Source organism: Rhinolophus ferrumequinum, chromosome 18, assembly GCF_004115265.2.
Source record: "Rhinolophus ferrumequinum isolate MPI-CBG mRhiFer1 chromosome 18, mRhiFer1_v1.p, whole genome shotgun sequence".
Classification (NCBI taxonomy): domain Eukaryota; kingdom Metazoa; phylum Chordata; class Mammalia; order Chiroptera; family Rhinolophidae; genus Rhinolophus; species Rhinolophus ferrumequinum.
Window position 1 is genome coordinate 15,248,352 of NC_046301.1, and position 25,535 is coordinate 15,273,886.

General features: G+C 37.3%; 2 protein-coding genes across 6 annotated transcripts in view; one reads left to right on the forward strand and one right to left on the reverse strand.

Annotated features, from left to right (window-relative positions):
• NAA15 (N-alpha-acetyltransferase 15, NatA auxiliary subunit) overlaps nt 1–25,535 on the forward strand; it is a 120,382-nt gene that overhangs the window by 55,744 nt on the left and 39,103 nt on the right. The window contains exon 1 of one of the 5 annotated variants that reach the window (XM_033133671.1): nt 7,856–9,241. The exons of 2 other annotated variants lie outside the window; for them this stretch is intronic. In XM_033133671.1, the coding sequence (XP_032989562.1) occupies nt 9,188–9,241 (54 nt within the window). In that variant the 5' untranslated portion in view covers nt 7,856–9,187. Of the gene's footprint in view, nt 1–7,855; nt 9,242–9,951; nt 10,034–25,535 lie in introns of those variants that run through there. 2 more of the 5 variants (XM_033133670.1, XM_033133674.1) reach the window with 2 other exon arrangements.
• On the reverse strand, nt 431–9,929 carry NDUFC1 (NADH:ubiquinone oxidoreductase subunit C1). Its single transcript, XM_033133676.1, has 5 exons — nt 9,834–9,929; nt 4,188–4,440; nt 3,537–3,640; nt 1,729–1,808; nt 431–576 (listed from the first exon to the last, which is right to left on the reverse strand). Exons 2-4 carry the CDS (start codon nt 4,252–4,254, stop codon nt 1,749–1,751), a joined length of 231 nt encoding a protein of 76 aa, XP_032989567.1. The 5' UTR covers nt 4,255–4,440; nt 9,834–9,929; the 3' UTR covers nt 431–576; nt 1,729–1,748.

A 25,535-nucleotide genomic window follows, 5' to 3' on the forward strand; every position in this document is an offset into this window, starting at 1 on the left:
GGATGAAAGTCGTATTAGCAAAAAGGGACAAGAAACCTCATGTTGCCATAACCAGTCACCCAAATGAAAATTATTCAATTTCAAAGAAATAGAATGAGAAGAAACTCTTGTAATAGGATTCATCTTTACTTTGTGACTTAACCAAAATGGCCCGTTGAGAAGAAAAGAGTATTTGAGCTCTTTTGTATTTTGAGTAATAAAGTAATTCTATCACCGTATTCCACTAAAGAATAAGTGTTTTGATTAGACATTAAAGATATAAGGAGTAACTAGTTCAACAGTGATTTTTTAATCTAGCTCCTTAACAAGTTTTCTTACCAATGTGTCTTTAATTACTACTGACCCTGTTATCCGATGGTACCTTCCACACTGAAATACCTGTAATAATGTACTTAGAATTGACATTTTCTACACATTGTCACAACATACATAATCTGAAGAATACAGAAGCATTTTTATTTTTTCATTTATGATGCAAAACATAAATGCTGACTTGACACATATTCACATATAACTTTTTCTCTCACGTTTACAGCTCAACAGATTGAACTGCTTTAGTTGCTATATGGAGCACACCTATAATGAAGAGAAAAAAATTAAAACTATAGCATTAACCAGCAAAAATTCACCTTAGAGCATCAGGGAAAGTCTAGAAAACAAATCCACAGAGCTATCAACCCCTCATTTTACCTAAGTTTTAGCAAGAAATATTTTATTTGAACTATGAAAGAGTAGCAAAAGCATCTGGTTTTGATTTAAATACCTTTTTCATTTTTACCTCTAGATTGGCTGACTGAAGTAGTGAAATGGGCTACTGAAGTAGTGAAATAGAAAAAAAAGAAGCAAAATATTTGGATAAGCAAACCGTAGAGCTGAGTTTGAGAGTTTTTAAATATGGGGAGGAAAAAGTATATTACTGATTAATATTTTATTCAGCAGATATGTTATCTACTTTAATCAACCAACTCTATGAAAGTTGAGATTCATAAGTATGATTTTTTACTTTACAAAAGGGTTAATACAGGATTTCTTTAAGAGGATTTTCAAAATTGCACCATATATGTAAAAATAAACTCACTCTTTTAAATCACAGAATCATAGACCATATATACTACCTTGTTTGCAGCTATTGTCCAGGAATTGTCCTGGACAATTGTCCTGTAACACCCTGGACAATTGTCCTGGGTGTTAGTTGTAGTAACAATCATAATGAAATGGTCATGCAGTAAAAATTTTAACAATCTGCTGCCCTTATATATAAATCTATTCTAAATATGAAGCTCCCAGTTAGGCCAGGCACTGAGCAAGTTGCTGAGTACATAACAATTAATAAAATAGACAGGGTTCCTGTTTTCATGGAATTTATACTCAAGTGTGGTATATGTCAAACAGATATTAAGTAAGGAATATATACACAAATAATGATAACTTTTTATAAGTGCTATGAAGGCACTGTGTACAGCCCTATTAGATTTAATAAAATAATATGATTTGGGTTTCATTCTTAAACATAATTTTCTTTGAACACAGTCAAAGCATAATGGTTAAAAATGATTATGCTAATAACACTTGAGGCAAGGTATTAAAAATTCATAAATTCATCACAGACAGGAATATAGGTACTAAAAAGCATAAACCTAATTTAAAAAAAAACTACCAAAATACATTATTTTAAAAAGTTCAAAATAACTTGCATAATCTATTCATCCTATAAAATTGCATACTTACCATATAAATGTTTAAAAAGTTTATTCCAACCCATTTCTTCTTTTATACTCTAAAACATCTTCATTATGTTGTTTAATGAGCTAGAAGGAGGTAACAGTTATAATTAGAAACGTAATCTTCCTGGCAACTTAAAGAGGAGGAGGCTAGCTAATACTTACATTTTGCAAAGGAGTAAAGGCAGATTACAAGAATTAGAACTATTTTAGTTAGAAATAAAAGGCTAAGGTGTGGATATAAAGTACAGCATAGAGAATGTGGTCAATAATGTTGCAACAACTATGTATAGTGCCAGGTGGGTACCAGACTAATCAGGGGATCACTGCAAAAATTATATAAATGTCTAACCATTATGCTGCACACCTGAAACTAATGTAATATTGAGTGTCACTTTAACTGGAAAAAAAAAAAAAACCCGAAAGAAAAGGCTAAGAAGCAAAAGTCCAAAGACTATGGATATATATTAGGTTAGGTATATACTTGTTCACTACAACTTGACAAACTCCATTTGAGAAGGCAACCCTTAAAGTTTAAATTCAACTTTTTCCATATAGATTACTTCACTCCAGTGGGTAGTTCATGGAATGGAAAGCCTTACCACAGAGGGGCTAAACCAGCACGACAATGCAGAACTTGATTATTAAATGGGATACAGGCAGGTTGGTGTGTGTGTGTGTACAATACTTCTAACCTTAGAAGTGTGATACTGTGAGTGAATGACAAATCCCATCCCCCAACTATACGTATGTGTATTAATTTGATGTCATGAAGGATGGCTACTTTCTTAGAACCACTGTCTCACAGAATATGCAACTGGAACAATGGTTGGTATAGGGTGACATTTGCTGCAATTCAGGATTTAATTTCTATCAGAGCTCTCAGCAGCAATTAAGCTTCTTTTTAGGAAACTTTAAGAATGTATAAAGAAAGTTTCATTATAACAAACATTAAAAAAAGGATTAGTTGCTGTTGTTAGGTTGTAAGTGACTTTCAACATCTCTCACTCCTTTCCATGTGAAAGAGCTGAACCACTTTAATGAGAAAATCCAAAATAAGAGATTTAAGATTTGGAAGTGGGGGCAGTGGAGGAAGCCTCAAACCCATTAGATACAGAACAAAAATTTTAAATACTAATGTAGCACAGATACTCTGAATCAACTTTCTCAAAATTTATCTAGAGGGAGTAGTATTTCAGAGCTGTCTATAGTGTAGCTAGCTAGTTCTGATGTCAGGGAGAGCCCGAATCAGCAAACTAATTTCTCCAAGTGTTTCCTTCACCTGTTCAAGGTCAACAATAATAGTACCTAGCACACAGTGTTATTTAAAAGATTATAGAGTTTTTGCATGTAAGCTACTACACACTAAGTATAATTTCCAACAATATATTTATACAAACACTGGTTTGTATAAAACATTAGGTTTTGTAAGTCTAACGGGATGTTATTTGTATACCCTGTTCACTGATGGTTTGTCCCTATGGCATCTGAAAAAAAGTGCCTTCATAAAACCCCAACCAGCCTCCACCCTCATTAATAAAATAAAGGATAATGAATATGTAGTAAAACTGCCATTCACGACAAAACCACGCTAAGTAACAATGACGACAAATTTCAGTTTCATCATATTTTCTTGATGCTGCTGAAATCTTAACATTGTTTCAGTCTTTGGGATTTTCCTCATGGAGAAATATGTTATCAGCAATTACATAAATATCCTACTGTGTGGGCGATCTGCCGACAACATTCAATCTCACTGATGTTTCTCCCCCTCACTGTGTCGGGGACCCACGACGTAAAGCAGTAAAGGCTTACATAGATCCACATGAAGACCGAGGTGCCCAAGGCGAACCCAACTTTCAGCCAGTCAGGCTTGTCGTGGAGCGGCTCCCGAACATAGAACTTTGACCGCGCTGAAGCTGAAAGGAGACAGAGAGTCTGTAAATCGGTAACTTACCACCTCTCACATTTACAGGTGTATTACCGCTTTCAATTCTCCCTTCAACACCCCCAGCCCCCAACTTAAACAGCCAAGGGAACAGGTTCTGAGAGGTCAAGTAACTCGCCCTGGGCCACCGGCAGAGCCTGACCGGTGGCCCCTGCCCCCCAGGACGCCTTCAAAGCCTCGTTTACCCGCTTTTGCGGACCCTCGGAAGACTCGGGCGTGGGAGGGTAGGAAGCGCTCCCGGTAGGGTCTCCCCTCCAGCAAAGCGGAGGGAGGAGGAACCCAAAGGCCATTCGCAGAGACCAAGAGGGGTCGCCTGGCACTTGGAGGAGGGTCGGTGGCGAGTGATGGGGAGCCAAGAATCAGGGGTGGGGGGTGGCGTGGGCTCCGCGACGCAAGCCGGCGAAGGTCACTGCAGGACGAGCCCGGGCCACAGCTGCGCCCTGCCCCCGCGGGCTGGGTTCACCCGGGGAGGGGCAGGCTGGGAGGTCGGGTCGGCCTGCGCGAGGAAGGGCACTCACAGCCGCTCGGGAGCCTGGTCGGGGGCAGCAGCCTGCAGAAGGGGCGCAACAACGCGAACGACGCCATCTTGCCGAGTCAGGCTCCTCCTCCCAGGCGCGTCTCTCGCGGAATCGGCGGCCGGCCGAGCGCCCCCTGGCGGGCGGAGGCGCGGAAGTCGCCGGCTCCGCAGCCGCGCTGCGTGGGAGGTGTGTTACGCTCGGAGAATCGCATTTATAGCCAGGTACTCTAGCTCCCCTGGTCTCAGGCTTCTGTCTGTAAAATGGGTTTAGGAAGGAAATGATTAAAGGTGTGTGGGGGTGGGGGTCGGGGGCGGAGTTCGGAGTTTATCCACTTCTCTGTCCTCTGAGTTTATTTCAGACCCCCTTCTCCGGGGACACTCGAGATTTACTGGAATTTTCCTACGTGCGCCAGAAAACTTTAAATGAAGTGTCTTGTTGAATAATAGCTAGCAGGTTAATTGAATTGTGTGTTCCAGACACCGTACATTAATGCATCATATGGTTTCATTGTCTCATTGTCTCATTTCATCTCCACAACGACTGCAAGATATGCTGTGATTATTATCTTCATTTTACAGACGAAGCTCAAAGAAGACAAGCTTTTCATCCAAGGTGACATATACTTTATATGGGGTGGAGGGGGTGCCAAAAAATGTGTACACGTGACTTGTGTGCGTCTTTTGTTATCGATATATATTGAGTATTACAATTTTAATAGTTTTTTTCTTTCTTAAAATGTATATACATTTTTTTTTGGCACCCTCTGTATTTGAAAAGACCTCTTACAGTTCCCAAAATCTGGTTACGCGCACTATCATAGTAAAGCCTCACAATACTGTGCGGAAAAGAGAATCATTGCATTTTAAAATAAGTGCCCTGAGAAGTATTTTCTCCGTCTGTTGATATCTTGCTTCTCGGCATGTCCTCTGTTTAGCCCAAATAAATTTTATAAAAATTAAAAAAATAAAATAAGTGCCCTGAGCTGCTCAAGATCACACAGTTGGGGCAGGTGGGATCTAGACTGAGGTCTTCTGATCCCAGATCTGGTGATCCACATTAGCCCACCTAACAGGCTTGGACAGTTCCCTGAGGCCAGGAGCTGTAGAGAAGGATTCAAAGTGTGGAGCTCAAAGGGTATTCTTGCTCCCCATTTTTTTTAGCTGTATGATTTTTTAGGCAATTTATTTAACCTCTCTATATCTTAATGTTACATCTGTAACATAAAACCCATCCTATAATGTCATTGGGATGCTAACTTTGTAAACAACTTTTTTTTTTACCTAATAAAGACATTGTATTGATCAATAGGTTTTGTCTTTCACAGTTTAGCCAGATTTTTGTGTATTCAGTTCTCAATTCAATCTGTCTAAAGACCATGTACAAGTAAAAATAAGTATAAGTAAAAGAGATAAATTTTAATACTTTAACTCTAATCCTTTAAACCTAATGCCATTTTGGTGTGTTTTAAAAGCAAAATGTTAGCAAATCTCTTTTCCTTCTTTATTTTCTTTAGCAATGTTATTGAAACGAATTTTTTAATGAAATTCTATTAACTGGAGAGTAAAATAATTAGATTATATTTTCTGGTTCATTTTTACATGTAACTGATGGCTAAATAGATTGCTAAATTGTGAGTCACTTCATAGTTTGTAACCTAGTTTGGGCCTCCTGGTCTCATGCTCAAGTAAGCAAACCACTCAACTAACATGCTGAGTCAGTGGTTGGTTCTCAACTTCTTCGCTTCTTGTCCACTCAGCAACCAGTCAGTTGTATATTCTTTTTACATCATCCCTTGGAAGCTTGTCCTGACACAGCTTTTGCTAATATCCAACAAGTTGGAACAGAAGCCATGTTTAGTAAGAACATACAGAGCCAGTAAGCAAATTACTAATTTCAGTACTGTTGCTGGAAAAGGCTGTTTTGTTCTTTTGTTCCTTGGATCCTTTTACTGGTGTATATTTTGGGAAAGTGATGAAGTATAAGCACATTTCTCTCAGCATGTTAAAGCTGATGGAACCCTACACTTGGAGTAGGCAGCTGTAGGTGAAACTGCATCTTGAAAAGAATCCCGATGAAGCAATTCCAGCCAGGAGCTAATAGCTATGATATTTTGGTATAAGTTGCTTCATGACATTCACTTAAGCATCTTCAGAATTTGAGTGTCAAAAACCTTATTTATGACCCAGGCAAAGGGAGAGGGGTTTTGAGTTAGAGCTAGGAAAACAGAGTCTTAGTCCCAGATCTGGAAAACTTATTACTCAACTCACACCTCCCAAAAAGGGTTAAAGAAGAGCAAGAGTTGAAACAGTATAAAAATGTAAAAGCACTACATATATGTTTATTGATTTATGATGCGTGAGAATACTATACATCAATTCAGGATCTGGAGAGGGATGGAGTGCCTGATGTAGCTGCAAGTTTTTACTTAAAAAACAATCAGAAGCAGTCACATTTTAACATTTGTTAAATCTGGGGTGGGCAAATACATAATTTCTTTTCTGTTGTATTTCTATAAATTTTAATTACTTAATAATGAAGACATGAAAGTGGCAATAGAGAACATCTTACATATGTGAAGATGAAGAAAATTTCACTCTACATATCCCTTTTTAGAATTCAATTTTGCAGGTAAATGATTTACTTATTTATTTTTGATTAATTTTTTTTGGAAGAGGCATTTTGACAATAGGGATATGCAAATACACGGGGTCAGGTGAATGAACTAACCATCATCTTCATCATCGTCATCATCGTCTAGTCTTGGATATGTTAACTTCCTGCATAGCAGTCATTCACAGCATAAATGGGATCTCCATTTGTCAAACAATGGTGATCTATCAGAGTAAATATTTTATATTGAGTTCAGGCTATCAAATCACTGACTGTGTAGTTCAACTGTTATCTGTAGGTGCATTTTAACTAGGATATGACTCAGAAAAATGTTAACTCAGACTAGTATTTATAAGAAGAAAAATGTTAACTCAGACTAGTATTTATAAGACTTCACTGAGTCTTAAAACTTGCCAAACTATATTGCTGGCTCATCTATTTAGGTGCTTAGCTTCTGGTGAAAACTTTTGTTTGTTTTAAACAAAAGTTTGTTTTAAAGACCACCAATTTTATGTCCCCAAGGGGAAAATAGTATATTATTTACAGGAGAAATTTAGAAAATCATAGCAAATAATATTGCTGTAGGGACTTTGGATATGAAGCCAGAGATTTGGAAACCCAAGTTAGTAGCTAAGCAAAAATTATCACTTGAAGTTAGACAATTTTTCTACCTTTTAATAATTCACATAGTTGAAAGAAAGACCTCTTGGGGGTAGTGAAGTTTGAAGGTTATTGCAAAATAACTATTTTTTATGAATTCTAAGTTCATTCTTAGCTTTTTTTTTTTTGAAGATTTAAAAACTGGCCATATTCCAAAAATCAAACATGGTTTCCTGTAGGTACAATTTTCTTAATGAAAATTTTGAAGAGAGAGCACAGAAATTGAGGAAATTCCAGGATGTGACTGCTAAAACCTTATTTATGATCCAGGAAAAAGAGAGGGTATTTGAGATAACAGCTAGAAAAGCCAAGCATTAGTTCCAGATTTTTCCACTGGGAAACATGTTACTGAAGGCACATGTTAAGGAAGGGTTAAGGAAGAGCAAGCTGAAAACGGTATAATATCTGGGTAAATAAATTTAAAAGAGCAAAGCTACTGCACATGTTTTTTAATAATTCACGATGCAAAGAATGCTACGGATGTAATTCAGGATCTGGAGAGAGGTCATCAAAAATAAAGGTAAAATGGCTCATATAGCGTGAAAAATTATATATCATCAATGGAAGCCACTTTTAAAATTTAAGTTTTACTGTCGATTGTTAATGAAATGACATATATGTGGAATAGGCCCTAATCGGTACCTAGTCTGACCTAGCCTACTGCAGCAGTTCTTTAGTATCCTTGCCAGACACTCTCGGGTTTCTAAGATTTGAGAATTGCTGGTGATGGGGAGCCCAACGAGTCACAATGTTAAGCACTAGCTTGAAGCCAGCTCCAGGGGAGTCAGTGTCCCTAACTCTCCACTACCCCAGGGTGACTCAGTCATCAACCCTGCATTGTATGGATTCAACAATGAAATAAAAACACACACTTTAACCTTCAGATGCTTCTTTGGCACTGCAAAATGACACTTCAGATCCGGCTAACCTTTCTGGGCTTATCTGAGGAATAAACTAAATCACTGATACCCCAGCCAGGCAGGCCCATTTAATTGCTTTTTAGGCTCCAGCCGTTAAGCCCCCTCCTCTCCATATCTGTTAATAAATCCCACTGGTATGAAGCCTTCATTTCCCCTCCGCCTCTGCTAATTAGGCACTTTGTGCACGATCGAACGCAGCACTTCTTGAACACCTGCATTTTAGCACTTCAGGCTCAAGCTTTGATCACACGGTCCGGGAGAGTCGACCCAATGAATTAAAGGCCAATCTAGCAGAAAGGAGCAGAACGGCTGTGTTTAATGCGGAGGCGGTCCGCACCACTGTTGACACTCTCCCGTGGCTCGCTCCATTGCTTCCAAAACATAGTGCCCGCCGCGACCCTCTCAGCCTAGGCGCCTCCGCCAGCCTCCAAGTTTCCCAGCAAGCTCCAGGACAGAGGAGGTGGGGAAAGGAGGTCATCGCGCCTGCGTGCTAGGAGGTGTGACCCGGGTGGGAAAGCTCTCCGCGTCCGCCATTTTGGCTGCCTCTGTCGGTCTGTTCAGTTACCACGTGAACCGCCGACGGAGACCAGTGGGGGGGCGGGGAGGCGGCGGCAGCGTTAAGTGAGAAAGGAAAAAGGACAACGAGGGGCAGGGGGTCTCGGGGTTGGGCGACGCGGTGACACCCGAGGCCTGGTGGCGGCAGTAGATCGGGGCAATCAAGGCTGAAGCAGCCAGGGAACGGCGGCGGCGGTGGGACAAACAGACTGACCGAGCCGGGCGGTGGTGGGAGCCGCGGGAGGAGCCGGAACGATGCCGGCCGTAAGCCTCCCGCCCAAGGAGAACGCGCTCTTCAAGCGGATCTTGGTAAGTGTGAGGCTCGGGGCAAGCGGTGGCAAGGATTCAGCCGGTACACGGGCCTGTCACCCGTAACCTCGGTCCGACGGGCACCGAGCCACCCCCGCCCGGGACCCCGCCTTCGTACTCCTAGTCAGGCCGAATGAACTCTCTGGTCTACTCCCTTTGGTTCTCACTTCGGCCCGTGCGCCGGGGACCACAGGCTTCCTCCTCCCGTCACCGCGCGCCGGAGGCCGTGGTTCCGGACTAGGCCCTGTTCTCCCAGCTTCTAGACTGCCGCTTTTGATCCCCGAAGAGCGAAGGGAGGAGAGGCCCGGCCTTGAGCAGGGAAGCGGGCTTCACGGGCAGGAGCCCGCGGCTCGGGTGGTGTGGGAACCCTGCCGGCGGGCCGGGGTGGCACCCTTGGAAGGAACAGGTGGTGCGGATGCGGCACAGCTCATTCATTGCCCCAGCGCGGCTTTCCCTCCATCGCCGGTCCCTCCCTCTTCCTCTCCTCTCGGGATTCACCTGTCCCCGCCCGGCCCGGGGTCACTGAATGACCTGAACGGAGGGAAGGCAGGACGGAGCTCAGAAGAGGAAAGGAAGCTTTCCTAACGACTACCTCCTTGTAGTCCGTTGTATCGTTGAGCCTGCAGCTTCTCGGCCTCTCTTTTTCCCTCCTCTCTGGAGTAGAGAAGAGACATTTATTTCTTGGTTTCTGAGCGGGAAACAGCCCCACCCCATCACCCTCCTCGGGAGGTGGGGCCCACTGCGTGGGGGCGGTCCGGTAGGAAGTGAAAAGGCACCGATTTTCTTTTCGACGTAAGTGTATTAACACTGATGGAAAAATTGAGCAGCAGAGAAAAGACAATATAGGAACTTTTGAGATGGATCTTTTTGACACTAGCTCAAACTCACTTATTCGCTACCTTTCAGATGTGTGCAGTTTGCAATGATGTTTGGAGGAACTGTTTACATTGTAAAATATGCCTTGTAACCTTGGCGCTATAATTAATACATTGTAGCACATCTTTTTGTTTGGCATTTAGTGTGTGGGTTGCCCCTTTCATGGAAACATTTCTTTGTGAATTAACTCTGTCTACGAAATTTAAGACTTAAAATTTGGAAGTGTGTGTGTCAAAGTGTTAAGCCTTTTCTCTTAAAATTTAAATTCATTTCACTTGTTTGAAGAGTAGAACAACTCTGGGGATCCAGTTTTTCTAGAAATAAGAGTAATCCTTGTTGAACTATCTGATTTTAGAAAAATAGCCATATGCCCTTCAGATTTAGTCAATTCATGTTGTAAAACGTCGGAAAAGTCACATCCAATACTATGTAACTCTTATTTAAATCCTTATTGCCACTTTTTGTTTTGTTTTAAGACTAATTAGTGTAGGTGGGACTATAGCATAGTTTTACCAGAACAAGTTATTTTTTAAACCTTTTAAAAGACTAATTGGTGTGTGGGTTCAACTATAATATAGTTTTAGGATAGCAGTTTGTCTTTATCGTCTCCCCCAATTTATTTTGAAAAAATTCAAACTGGGAAGTTGAGAGAAGAGTACAAGGGACACTCATAAACCCTTTACCTAGATTTAATATTTAACATTTGCCAGATTTGCTTTCTTCTCGTACATACAGAAGAGTTAAAAGTAAGTTGCAGGCATAATACTTCATTCCTAAATGCTTCAACGAGCATCTCCAAAGAATAAGGACATTGTCCTGTATAACCATGTTATTATTAACAGTCATTGCCTAATGTCTGATATCCAGTTCATATTCAGATTCTCCTAGTTGTTAGGGTAGCACTTTTTTAAAAATCAGACTTTTTATTTTGAGGTAACTATAAGGTCACACGTAGTTTTAACAAGTAATGCATTGAGATCCCTGGTACTCATTATGCAGTTTCCCCAATGCTTATGCTTTGCAAAACTGTAGTTCAACATCATAAGGATGCAATCTACCAGTCTTATTCAGATTACTCCTAAATTTTACTTGTGCTAATTTGTGTATTTAGTTCTATGCAGTGATATCACATGTGTAGGTTACATAACTACCACAACAGTCAATTTACAGAACAGTTCCAGGAGCACAAGAAGCCTTCCCTTGCCCTGTGAGAACCATACCCTCCCCCGCCCGCCCATCCGCTCTACCCCAAACTCTGGCAACCACTGCTAATTTGTTTATTTTCAAGAATGTTTTCTAAAAAGAATCCTGAAATGTAAAGCTTTTTACAATTGGCCATTTTTTATGCAGCATAATTCCCTTCAGATTCATCCAAGTTGTTGGGTTTTGTTCCTTGTTATTGCTGAGTAGAATTCTATGATATGGATGTACCACAGTTTAACCATTCATAGAATAACAATTTTTTTATTACTTTCAGGTGTACAACACAATGTAATAGACATATACACCCCTTATAAAGTGATAACACCCCACCCCCAAGCTACTACCCCTCTGACATCGGATATAGCTGTTACAGTTTCACTGATTATTCCTTATGCTGTATTCCACATCCTGTAACTATAATATATGAATAACAATTTTTGATTAAGCATCCTAAATAGTTTTTTGGGTGTAATAGAGGGGCAGAACATTTAAGTTCATTGCTAAAGTCAAAGTGCTAACGGATTTATTGAGATAAGAAGAAATGTGAAAATCACTAAATGAAAGAAAAGGGGATATAATGTCCTTATTCTTTTACATTGTGAATGAAGAAAATACTACTAACCAAAAGTATAGTTAGTATTTGATTTTTTTCAAAATTGTTTCTGCTTCCTCAGTTATAGTAGTTAGTTCTTTTGACTACAAGCTCCCTCCCCTCTTGGATAAGGGAAAAGTTGGGCATACTCCACTGCCTTGTAGTGACGTGTTGCTAGGTTGGTAACTTAAATCATTCCAGCAGCATTCAGTTTTTGAGCTACTACTTTGTTAGTTGTACCATACTTAATTTGTAGTCAACTGTAGGAAATGAAATTAGTTTGTTTTTTTAAACTTCAATTTAAAAATAATGAAGCATGTTTTTGCCTTAAATTTTCAAAGAAAACCTGCTTTACACATCATTTTGCAAAAAAATTCAGGTTTTGTAGTGGATTTGTCTGGCTTGTTCTAGTTTAGTTGATACCTAAAATTTAATTTTGTTGCCTATTTGGCCCATCTTTCTTCCCCACGTTACTGTTTTCTAACTATAAAGCATTGTTACAAGTTGGTCAAAATATCTGTAAAATGTGTCTTCTCTATAATTTGTTTAGAGAAAGGGTAGGCATGAACTTACTGTGATATGTGTTAGGTAGTAGTTTAGAGAAGAGATATTTGTGTTTGCCAGAAGTGGTTTTTGTGGGGTTTTGTTGTTGTAATTACACACTATTTTAACGATTTGAAAAACTAACTCATTAGACAATTGTGGCTTTGCTTACTCTTGATACTATTTATCTGAATAGTTTGAGAAGTCTTACCAGATCTTTACACCCCTTTCTTAAGATAGAGGTGAGGAGTAGGAGAAATGAAGTTGTCTGGGTAGAACAAAATCCACACCTTTGTAGATTTTAGCCTACTTGGAAAAGTTGGACAAACCCTCTTGCCTTGCAGTCAGTTATTACTAGGTCCATGACTGTTGCTGCTGCTGCTTTCTTTTCTCTCTTCAGATGTTAATGTGAGCTGTAAGAAAAACATCTAAGTTGGGAGTTCTTAAAATACTGTACATCATTAATCTATTTTTGGACTTTTGCCTGAATGATTTATGTTGTTAGTTAAAAGTCTAAAGGACAGAATTTTCCTTTCCTAGAAAAATGGTAAGAGAAGTTAGCATAGCATGGTGATAATATTTGTGATTTACTGAAACTTAACATTTATAGTGCGCAAGACAACTTTGTGTGGTGATGGAAATGTTATAGAACATTTCTGCTCTGTCCAGTATGATAGCCATTAGCCACATGTGGCTGTTGTGTGTACACTTGAAATATGGCTAGTGCAATTGAGGAACTGAGTTTTTAATTTTAATTAATTTAAATTGAAATTCAAATAGTCACATGTGAATGGTTACCACTTTTAACAGTTACGAGACAGTTTCCACAGAGGAGGACATGGTGCCCTGTATGATTGGAAGACTGAAGAGCCTACTGGCTAACAAGCCTTTACTGAAGGGGTTTCTTTGCTTCGTGTGCATTCTTATTTCTTTTAATATTTCTACTTCTGATAATGCACTTCTCTCAGAGCATTGATTCAGATATATCTTCTTTGTTCAAAAGAGGTTTGTCCAAAAGTGTTTTGGGACCTAAAAAGCTAGGCCCTACAGGGATCATATGCAAAGTACTATTTGTTTAGAATTTTTTCTCCCGGATGCCTGCATGGCTCATTTCTTCTCTTCTTTCTAGAATTCTGCTCAGATGTCCTCTCAGTATTATATAGAGGCCTTCCTTAGCCAGGAGAAGGCCTCCTCAATTCAACCTTATTTTCTTCCTTGCTTTTTCTCCATATCACTTATCACCATCTGACATACGTACACAAGTTTAATTTATAATTAAAATGTAGGTTTTTATGAGGATAGGGACTTTGTTCTGTTAACTGCTCATCCCCTATTGGTTCGAATAATGTGCCATAATAGATACTTAGTAAATATTTGTTTGATAAAGTGAGTGTTAAAACAGTGACTACAGGACAGGAGAGAAATCTTTGGATTGGGTGCTTGCATGAAGATTTTTGGAGGAGGGAGGGAAGCGAGGCCTTGGCTTTGTAGAATACATTACTATATGAGGTAATTGTTGAGTATCAGGCAGAACCTGTATTACCTGGTAAGACCTTGGAAGTTTCATTTATGAATGAATCATAGCATTAGTTTGTTTACGTGGCCTTTCTCCCATCACAAAAGCATAAGAGGAACTTTTTGGGGGGTTGCTTTGGAGGAAACACGGCATCTGGGTTCAATGAGAATGTTGTGAGGAGCTTGCTGAATCAGATGGTGAGGCTCAGTCACCTGCAGTTTCCCAAAGCTCGACAACTCTTCTGACACAGTCGGGGTGAAGACCTCTGTATATGCTATTATGACACAGGAATACAAAATGTTAGAAGGGAAGAAATTTGTAATTTAGAGTTCCTTTGGGAATCATTTTCAGAAAATTTAGAAATCAAGATGAATTCTTGGAATTTGGAAAGGCACGCTGGAAGCTAGGGTATCAGAGCAAGCCACTTCACTAATGAGTGGACCTAGCCAATCATGAGCAGTCACATCTAAATACAACTCCGCCCTCTATTTATAGGCAATAGACATTTTGAAGAGAGAAAAACTTCTCAGTGAAAATTGTTTTTGAGAAGAATGTCATTTGCCAGTGCTGATTGCAAGAAGAGCAAGTGAAAAAGTTTAAAAGAGTGATAGGTCTTAGTATAAATATTAGGAGGTGGAGGGGAGGGAATTTTATGCTGTGATTGTATTCTTGACTTCTGGGAATTTCCATGGTATATCTACTCTGTTTTATGATGCATGCTGTACAAACTCATGTCGAAGTTGTGACTTTAAAAAAACTAGTTTAACTTGTTACATATAGTTTTTCCCTCTTAGGTAAACTATGAATTATATTGCTCACTACTTAATTTGGAATTAAAATAATTCCTTCAAATTTTAATTTAATAAAAACAATCTTTTGGCTATTTAAAAGTAAAAATTGCAGTATAGAAATAAATGGATGAGAGGGTAATGTTTTTTGTTACCTGATATGCTCTATTCCATTGAGATTTTCATTGATGAGTAAAATGGGAACACATTTTCAGTTGAGATACTATTTGTTTTAAAGTCTGTTTTGTGTGGTATAAGCGTTGCTAGCCTAGCTTTTTTTTTTCCCGTTTTCATTTTCATGAAATACCTTTCCATCCCTTTACTTAACAGTCTGTGTGCTTTTGATCTGAAGTTAGTCTCTTGTAGGCAGCATATGTATGGGTCTTGTTCTCTTATTCATTCAACCACCTTATGTCTTTCGATTGGAGCATTTAATCCACTTACATTTAAAGTATTCACAGATAATGTAGTTATTGTCATTTTATTCATATTTTTTTATCTTTTTTTCTTTTTCTTAAAGCAGTCCCTTTAACATTTCTTATACTGGTTTGGTGATAATGAACTCCTTCAGCTTTTTCTTGTCTGGGAACTTATTACTTTGTTAAAAGTATATTTCTAATGGCTTTCTATACAGTCATTCACTTGTGCTACATCAGGACATGGTTCCTAAAAGTTAATGCACTATGCAAAATCATGCAGTGCAAACTAACAGCTTGCAAAAACGGGGTTGGGCACAGCCCTGAAAAACTTGATTACTGACATTTAAAACAAAGGTAAGAACCTAATAAAAATGATAGCACAGTTTTACATATGGTAAATGGTTAACAAATACAGGAATACTACAGTGTGAATTCTATCCTTCATCTTGGAAAAGATCTGAAGTTTGCTTGTGGAAGTGGGTGTCAGAAGGGTTGCAGCTTGTGAATTATTTTGAAGTGATGGAAGGAAAGTTAGTATCTGAAATCTGAGGTCAAGTTGTAACAGCAGATGTGGATGGGTGTGGCTTATACCACACAAGGTGACCGGAGGTAGCTGGGAGATGTTGGAAGTATGCGTGCCAGTGCTGCTCCTGTTAGCCCTTTTCTGGGATCACCTAGAATTGCTCCCAGACAGAATCCCACAGAAGCAAACATCAAATTTGGAATTTAGTATGCTCAAAATGTTCCCTAATAAATCAGTGGTACTAGAGCAAATGTGTGTTTTTCCAAACAAGCATTGTATCAGACTGACTATACCATTATCTGACTTAGTGATGTAGAGATCACACAGCCAGCGTGTGGGTGGTACTTCATGCTGAAGTGTGACTGGTTACTAAGTGAGAACTTCTTGTATCTAGTACCTGAGATAGTGTCACATTCTTTGCCATCTTAGTTGCCAGTGCCACTAAGGAAACTTAAACTTCTTTCAATGTTTTTTTTTATTATAAGAAGTTTAGTGTTCAGAGTATTAAAAGTTTCAGGCAAAGTCATTCTGTATATTTTTCTGGGGAGACTAAGTAATGTTTAAAAAACAGGGAAATAGACTATTACACATTTCTTCAATTTGTGTTTTGAAACAATTTTGATGCTCAACCAGGACTCCTGATGTGGAAAGAACAATAGACAGATTCTGGGTTGAATCCTGGCTCTGCTTTCCTTTATTCCTTACTCTTTTTAAGACTGTTTGTACACCTGAACAAAAGAGAAAACAATACTTTTCTGACCTACCTCACTGGTCAGATAGTGAGCTGTGTGAAAGTGCCTTGCAAACAGTAAAGCGTGGGCATTATTAGTACTTGTTTTGTTATAGGTGTAGTCTATTAAGAGCTTTTTAGCCTTGGGTGGCCGGTTAGCTCATTTGGTTAGAGCGTGGTGCTAATAACACCAAGGTTGCCGGTTCCATCCCCGCATGGGCCACTGTGAGTTGCGCCCTCCTTATTTAAAAAAAAAAAAAAAAAAAGAACTTTAGCCTTTTCGTTGAATTGATCCCATCTTTGTTTTGTTACCCTTACCATGTATGTATCTTATATTTTGTTGGATATTTTTATTTTGTTTTTGTATGTTTTTGGTTTTGGAAGGTTTATGTTTTTGTTCTAGTCACTTACCTTTATATTTATACCTTTAAAAAATTATCTTAGTCCTCTCTCTTTTTTTTCTTTTTTCTTTTTGGCTTCTATTTGATGCCAGCTTTAAATCCATTGAGTCTTATTTTTTTATGTGTGAAGCAATTAATGAGCTTATTCTACTTTACTTTTTTCTCTACGTCTCTTTTCCTCTGACTTTTAAAATTATTTTTATTTTGTGAGAGCATGTCATTTTACATAATACTCTTCTACCCTCATCAATACCTTTGTTTTAGATTTAGTTCTATAGTTAAATATCATTAATATTCACCAACAGACCTTTTGTTGAAGCTGTCCCAATCATCTCTTGGTTGGATGAAGTTTATTTATTGTCTAATAGAGATTATTCAGCAGTGCTTGTGAAAATCTTTTAAGTTTTTACATCTTTTAAGTTTTCTTTTATAGTCTTGATAGTTGAAGGACAGCTTGGCTGGATATAAAATCCTTGACTCACATCTTTTTTAGTTTCTTGAAAATACTACCTGGCTGTTGTCTTGCTTACATGTTGCTGATGTCAACCTGATTTTCTTTCTTTGTAGATGACTTGGTCTTTCTTTTTGGAGATTCGAGGGCTTTTCCTTTATCTTTAAAATTGAATTGTTTCACTAGGGTATATCTCTGTGTCAATTACTGTGTATACATTTCCCATGATACGTGGTTTCAGAATGTAGATTGATGTTTTCTTTTAATTCAAGAATTATAGTTTTGAGTATTCTGTTTCATTCTTCAGTGATCTTTGCCTGTTAGATCTTCTTTGCCTTTCTTTCGTATTTATTTTCCTTCACTTCTTTTCATTTCTATTTACTTTTCATTTATTTGAGTAACATTCCTATTTTCTATCTCTTTAGATCATGTGTCTTGTAATATAGTCTTCATTTTGAGATAATTTTGTTTCTTAAGTTCAGTCTGTTCCTGTTTTATATCTTCCCATCATTTGTCCTCTCTATTTTAAATTTTGAAGATCTGATTTGAGGTGTTCTTTTATGTGTACATTTAATTGATTTCATGATGGAGTGTTGTTACATCTTTTATCACTAGGGTTTTTCGTGTGTGTTCATCTGCCAAAAAGTTTTTCACTTTTTTAATTCCATGTCAGTAACTTGATAAGGATGATGGGTTACTTGGATGGATTTTACTGGACCAACAATATAGACAATTTAATTTTTGGAGTGAGGTTTGGGTGGCTTTTTCAGTCTCTTAGTTCAAGAGCACCCTCTTTTGTTGCTATAGTGAATTGCAGTTTTTAAAATAAATGCAGCCCCCCCCCCCATTGTTCTACCTAATTTTAGTAGGGTCTTTATCTTCAGTCACTTCTTTCTGCATCATTCCCTCAAGTGACACTTCCTTCTGCAGTGACTCCTCCAAAGCTGTGTCTTGCTAAAACTACAACCTTTGGTCTTACAAACTTGCTAAGCCTCTTCTTTTTGACTCCTTAGTAGCCATTGCACTCATCTATCATGTCTCTCAGTTCTTTTTGTCAACAAGTGGCCCTCTCCTTCTGAGGGTGAATCCTAGTTAATATGACATGTATTCAGTCATCATGAGGACCCTGTTGTATTGCTGTTTTGGACAGTTCGCATTGGAGCCTCTGGTCTTGGGTGCTTATACAGTTAATATAAATTGGAGTTTTTAGTTTCTCATCTCCTTATAATTCTGTGGGTGATTTCATTTGCTCTCTTTCGTGTCCTGTGTGGTTTTTATGAGGATTTGTGGAGTGTGTAGAAGTTAGGGGCAGCCGTTATCCTATTAAAGAATTCATTTTTGTTTTTATGTGCCGTGCTTGAAAATAATAGAGCTTCCCTTAAAATAATTTGCAGTTTAGGTTTCATATGATTGAATAATTGGTTATACTTCTGTTTTTGTGTCCTCATGGCCACTCACTGTTCTCTTAAAACTCTTCTGTATTTATCGTTGAAATAATTATGAGGTTCTATTATATAGCTGTCTCTCAGTTATATGTATATACCTTGACTTTTATTGAATTTTGTCCTATCTATAGCATCAGTGTTCATAGCTGATAGCATTCCTTTAGCAGACTTTCACTCACGTTAAGCAGGAATCCTTTTTTTTTTTCTCAAGTGACAGAATTTAATGCTGGTAAAAAAAGAAAAATGAAAAGAATGGTAAGATAAAGTCTGGCACATTTTACACTGCATTAACAGGGATCTAGTATCCAGAAAAAAATGGTGATTGTCATATTCAATTCTGCGGCTAGTAAGACCATGCCTGTAATTTTAACTTCTGGGCCCAAAACTTGGAGAGATGCAGACCAATGGCTCCAAATGCTCACACAGTACAAGCACATAGATGTAAAATTTCTGCAGATCTTTCTTGTCTCGTATTTGAGACTGTGTACGTGTTATTTGAAAATATTGAAGTGCCTTTTGTTTTTTGAAATACTAATGACAGATCTTTAAAAAGTGGTTTATTTAGAAAAGTAAAAATTTTGCAACCCCATTTAAAATAGTATTTGTTTTTTGAAGTTTTATTAGTTTTCAAAATATGTACAAGGGTGGGGACTGTATTGTTCCAACCTGAGAGGTTGGCCCTAAGAGTCAAAGGACTTAAAACTTTCATATAAGGAACAACTAAAAGAACAAATAAATACGTTTAGCTTGCATAAGAGAAAACTGAACTCTTACAAAGCTAGAATCAGTAAAGTACAAGGAGATACAGTTTGGCTTAGTATATCTAAAAACATTTTAGCAAAGAATGAACCGAAACCATACATGAGCTGTGTGACCACTTGCACCAGGTGACATTTAAAGTCTCCTCCGATAAAGAGATTCTATAAAATAGCCTCTTTTTTTTCTTATAGGTCATGGGTCAAAATTTTCTGTTCCCATTTCTAGTAATTTTTGTTTTTCATAATATTGACTATTATGGACACTAGGATATTGAATGTCCAGTTCCTGTTGTCTTAGTGGAGTTTTGTTTTTGCAGTTAATTTGTGTATCAGCTTGTTCTTTTCAGTGCTTCTTTTTAAGGTTTAATAAAAGTGAGTGTAGGTTAGCCTTATTCCTAAGGTATGGCATTTCTGGGTCTCTGCTTAGTTCTGGAGTGTTTAATGTAGAAACCCCCATGTCTCCTAGCCATGGATGAGCGCCAATAGTTAGTCGTTCAGCTCCTGCTACTACTTGGTAGTTGTTCTGTGCCCAGACTCAGTAGAATCTTGCAGTAGAATCTGCTCAGCTTAATATTTGGCCAAAGCTTCCTGTGCAGATTTCTGAAGCTTCATTTCTGTACAGTTCTCTGATACCCTGCCCGATAAATATTACCAACTATTCGAGCAGTTTCTAACGCAGATACATGCTTAGATCAGCAGGACTGCCGTGTTCTGTTTGGGTTCCCCCATTCTGTTCTGCAGTCTGGACAATGCCTCTAGGCAGAAAAAGATTTTCTTGGGATTTATTTACCTTCTTTCCCTTCTGAGCTCACAGTCCTGTGATGGCTCTAGTCCAACAGTTGAAAATAGTTATTTCTTACTTCCCAGTTTTGTGCTTGGCAGCAGCATGATCTGGTGTCAGGGATTCCTATATATTTGGAAGCAGGAGTCTCTGTGTATGGTGCCAGTATTTAGCAAATGGGTTTTTTTAATCTGCTAGAATACTTTACTCTGTTTTAATTGTATCCTGTTTTGCTTTACTATAGCACAGTGTTAATGTTTAAAAATTGAACTGCTAATGAAAGATAATAGTCTGCTGTATTCTAGTATTTTTGAAACTGTTTTGTTTAATTTTGAATGAACATATGACCATGTTTTAGGCAAGAGGACAAATAGAGCACTACAGCGTTCATTCGGTACCAAGGGAAACCCTTATTCACAATTCTGAAATTTTAAGAACTCCCCCAAATATAAGAGTTTCAGAGATGGGATTGTAGACTTATGTTTCTATTTAATTGGATTATTCTGCTGTGGAGAACTTAATATGTTTGAAATGAATTGAATGTGAAACCTTTGCTCAGAGTCTACTACATGTAGTATTTTGCATCTCTCTTTCCCTAAATAAAAGTAAAGTAAGTTTCCTGAAAACCTTAATTAAGCCTATGGGTTTGGTTAGGGCAGCATTAAGAATCTTGTCATAATACGTGTCTTACCATATAGTTCTGTAGAATGAACTTGAGTGATAATGGTTACGTGGGATTTTTTAAAAACAACCAAATATTTTTTCATTTTGTACATACACACTTTTGAATGGTTCAAAAAAGGACTCTTTAGGATTATCTTTTATATTGTAAGACTGCTTTTAGAAGATTCTATTTTAATTAGACAAAAACCTGTGTTAAAGCTGAGTTATGTATAGATCTGGCCTGATATATGTTTGGGGAAAGAGAAATTGTTGAATGAAATACTGGTACTCTTATTTTCGTATTTTTTTGTTGTTAACCTTATTTGCTACAATAGTTTATCCTTGGGCAAGAGTAAAAGTTTTGAGGAAAGCTTATGGAATAAACTAAGTTGAGTATTTGTTTCTTTTTCCATTAAACTGTGAGAATACTACTGTCGTTTGTAATGATTGACCTGTTGTAGAAGTAGTACTTTCAGGAAAAAAACAAAGTGACATCAATTTCCTTAAACACACACTGATTCTTGATGGGGGAGAATGAATTCTTACCAGTTATTTAAAGACGTATGCCTTGCTGAATTATTTTTATAGGTCACATTGACAGGAGATAATTGGGATAGTGACACTGAGTATAATTTCAATATGCAAGAAGGCCAAATTTAATTAATTGGGAACATAATCATTAGGAACTTAAGCTTAATTACTGTTTTGAAGTGTGATAAAATAAAAAGCTAAGTGTAATAGTATTATCATCTCATTCCAAGAAAGTGGAGTTTGGTTTCTAATTTGTATTTGGTAAATTCACTTATTAGGTGGAATTATCCCATTGGTTTAGTGTCTCTCCCTCTCTCTCTCTCTCTCACCTAATTTTGGCATTTTTCTTGCCCATTTGATTATAATACTGAGTAAGCAAATAAAAGATGAGATAACAGTTAAATTTGCTGATTACAAGATCTGCTAGAAGATTTAAACTCTTGGCTTTAATAACATTTATAGTAATAAAATGTAATAGAATTTCTGTGTGTGGTGGAAAGAGCTTTCAACTGCGACTCAGTCTAAATTTTGCACTAACTAGGCTGGTAGTCTCTGGCAAATGGTTTTTTAAATCTTACCTGTACAATAAGGATTGAACCTTTTGTGCTTAGTTTACAGGAGTATCATGAAGATTAAATGAGATCTTAGTGTGAAATCTCTAAAAAAAAGTGGTGCTGTAAACAATTAAGGTATTTCCAGTAAGACCAAGAAAAAAACAAGTGGAATCCTGAGTGTTTTAAGTTCAACTATACAAAATAAAGTCACCTTGTGCATGTCAAGTAAGAATATAAACGTCTATGATTTTTATATGCTAGTTGTGAATTATATCTATACAAGTTCATTTTATACTGTAGGATAGTCGACTGTTCTGTAATTTTTCTATTGAAACTTTCTTGTTAAAATCAGGATGTTAATAGTAGTTGCCTCTAAAAGGGAATATGGTTGACTTTTCTCTTTCTCTTGCTCCCTCTTTTCTGCAATGACTTTATATAATTTGTTTTAGTGGTTTTATTTTAAAAACACCTTTTTCTTTTCTTTCCTGTCTTAGCCTATTTAACTATAGTAGAGAGGTAGAGAGGTAGTTACAATGGTTAAGTGGAATGGCTCTGAATTCCGATTGTCTAGTTCACTTTTTTTCGTCTAATAGCTGTGTGACCTTGGCCAAATTATATAGTGATTTCTTTGGACCTCAGTTATCTCATCTAAAATGAGGATAAAAAGAGTACCTACTTCATGCCGTTCTTAAGATTAAATGAGCCAACAACAAAATATGATAATAAAAATATATATCCAATGGGAAAAAAGATATTTAAATGAGTTTTCCCGATAAAGCACTTAGCACAGTGCCTGGCACATAGTAAATGCTTAGGAAGTGTCAGCTGTTAATATTCAGTGTTTTACATGTCTTTTTCTGATGATTTGTCACTGTGATTTAAGGATTCTTTTTGATACTCAGCAAAGTACTTAAGATTACATAACTAGTTTTAGTGTCTGAAATTAGTGATTGAAACCAGAGCTATTTGATTCCAAAGGCAGCTCTTTTTATTGCTTGCTAATTCCTTGAAGTAAAGTTTTGTTTTTGATACATAAGAATTATCTAGGAATATAATGCTAGGATTAGGACACACTAATGATACTTTATGATTTGTATACTTTACAGAGAAGACCTAGACTTCTTTTGTATTACATTTACTATATTGGCTTTGGTAAATTTAAGCTTTAGGTGGGAAGCAATTTTTAATACAAAGTAAATTAATAAAAGAGTTTGAGTTATTGTTTTTGATGACATTATTATTAGTTCAGGTATGTCATTAATTTTTGTCACTTTCATGAATTTATTTTATAATCAGCTATTAATAAATCACATTTTTTTCCTGTTTTTTGGTGAATATATGTCTATATTTCTGTTGGGTATATACCTCAAGTTGGAATTTCTGGGTCAGTGTACGTGTATGGTTAGTTTTATTAGATACTGCTGAACAGTATGTTTTAAAAATCTGGTTTATTGCAGTATAATTTTTAGACCATGAAATTCTTTCTGTCAAACTGCTGAACCAATTGATTAACCAATTTTCTCTCCTACCAACAATGTGTAAGAGTTCCAGTTGCATTACAACATCATCAGATATTGTCTAATATATTTTAATTAAATTACATGGCGTGGCATTGTGGTTTTGATGGAGTTAATCACCTTTTATGTGTTTGTTGGCCTGTAGGATAACCTTTTTTGGGTGTGTTTTTTCTGTCTTATTGACTTATAGGACTTTTTAATATATTCTGGATGTAAGATCTTTGTCAGACATATTTTTTTGCATATGTCTTCTCTGTCCTGCCTTTTTTTAAACACTATCTTGAATTTTTAAAATTTCCTGTTTAAGGGATCTACCCAACATAATGAAATTTTAAAATATGTTCTTTTAGAAGCTTTTTTTCTTTACTTCTCACATTTAGATCTGTTTTGCTTTTAGAATTCAGTTTTCTGTTGTAAAGTAGTCATCGTGCCATTGGCTAATTTATTTTTTCTATCTTTTTTTCTCTCTATACTCCAGTTTGGTTGTTTCTATTGCTGTGTCTTCCATTTCACTGATCTTTTTTCTGCAGTGTCATAATTTCTTTAATCTTACCTGATGAAGTTTTCATTGTAGATATTGTATTTTTCATCTCTTGAAGTGCTTTTTGGTTCTTTTATATATATTCCATTTCTCTCTTCATATGTTTTTATTTTTAACTTTTTGAGCATACTTACAAAAAGTTTTGTTTTTCTTATCTCATAATCCCATCATTTCTCTTTTATTTCTCCTGGTTATGGGTCATGTTTTTCTGCTTCTTAGCTTGTATAGTAATTTTTTATTGGATGTTGGACATTATGGATTTCACTGCCTTTAACCAGCGTTGGATATTTTTAAAGCAGATAGTGAAGAAGATACTTGTACATCAGTCTATGGCTTTGTTAGGGTTGGTCTAGAGTGCAGTTACACTAGGGCTAGTTTTTGTCTACTGCTGAGTAGACCTTTCTTCAATATTTACTGAATTCTGCAGCTGTTTATCGAAGATTCCATTCTGGCTACTTGGAACTCTCAGTGCCATATGAGCCCTGAAAATTGTTTAATTTACGGCTTATTTGGCCTTTTGAAGTTTCACCCCACATATACAAGACTCAGTCATTCAGCAACAGATGCATGGGATCCCATGCAGATCGTTGGATCTCTTTCTCTAAATAGTTCCATCATTTTTTGCTTCATCATCGTTGACATCATTGAACTTCAGCCTTTGTCTCTTTATCTCTGTGGACGATTGTGCTCTGCTTAGGATTCTTTTCCCTGTGTTGGGATCTGTAAAGCAATGGCATTTCTAAGCTCATCATGTTTTTCCCCCCTCTCATGGTTTACAGTCTGCGCTGCCTGTTGTCCAGTGTCCGACGACAATTAGTTCATACATTTTGTCCAGTTTTGTTGTTTATGGTAGAAGACAAGTTCAGCCTCATCCCATCATAGCCAAAAGTGGAAGTTCTCTTACTACATTTTTACATAAATAAATTTTCAGAAAGCTAATTGAGGGTTTTAAACACAATGCGCTTAAACTGTTCTTTGTATGTATGTAGTTCCCGGAAATTGAGTGTTCCTTTTAATTAGCCTAGTCTTAACATCATTGCTTCCTTTCATGTTTTTACTATTATTATAAATATATTTTAAAAACCCAAATTATTTTTAGGCTTTCTGCTAAGTAAGTAGGAACACTAAATTTGGTTACTTAGTCTAATGTTTCTTTGGTTACATATACGGTTAACGATAGCTCCCAAACTACTGCTTCTGCTTTCGCCTCCCTCTTATCCCCCAGGTCATTCTGCCTCTGCCCGCTGAGTGCATAGTTGATTGTAGGAGGGGCAGAGAGTTAGGAAGATAATTGCAGAGAAGCTGGGACTGATGAGACTTACTAGAGGATGGAAGTATGAGGGAAGGAAAACACTGAGGATAATTAGTTTGTTTGCATCATCATCTGGTTGGATGGGTCGAGGGGAGGACATCTACTAAGATGGTGAAGACTTGGTGAAGAATAGATTCTGGGAGAAAATCA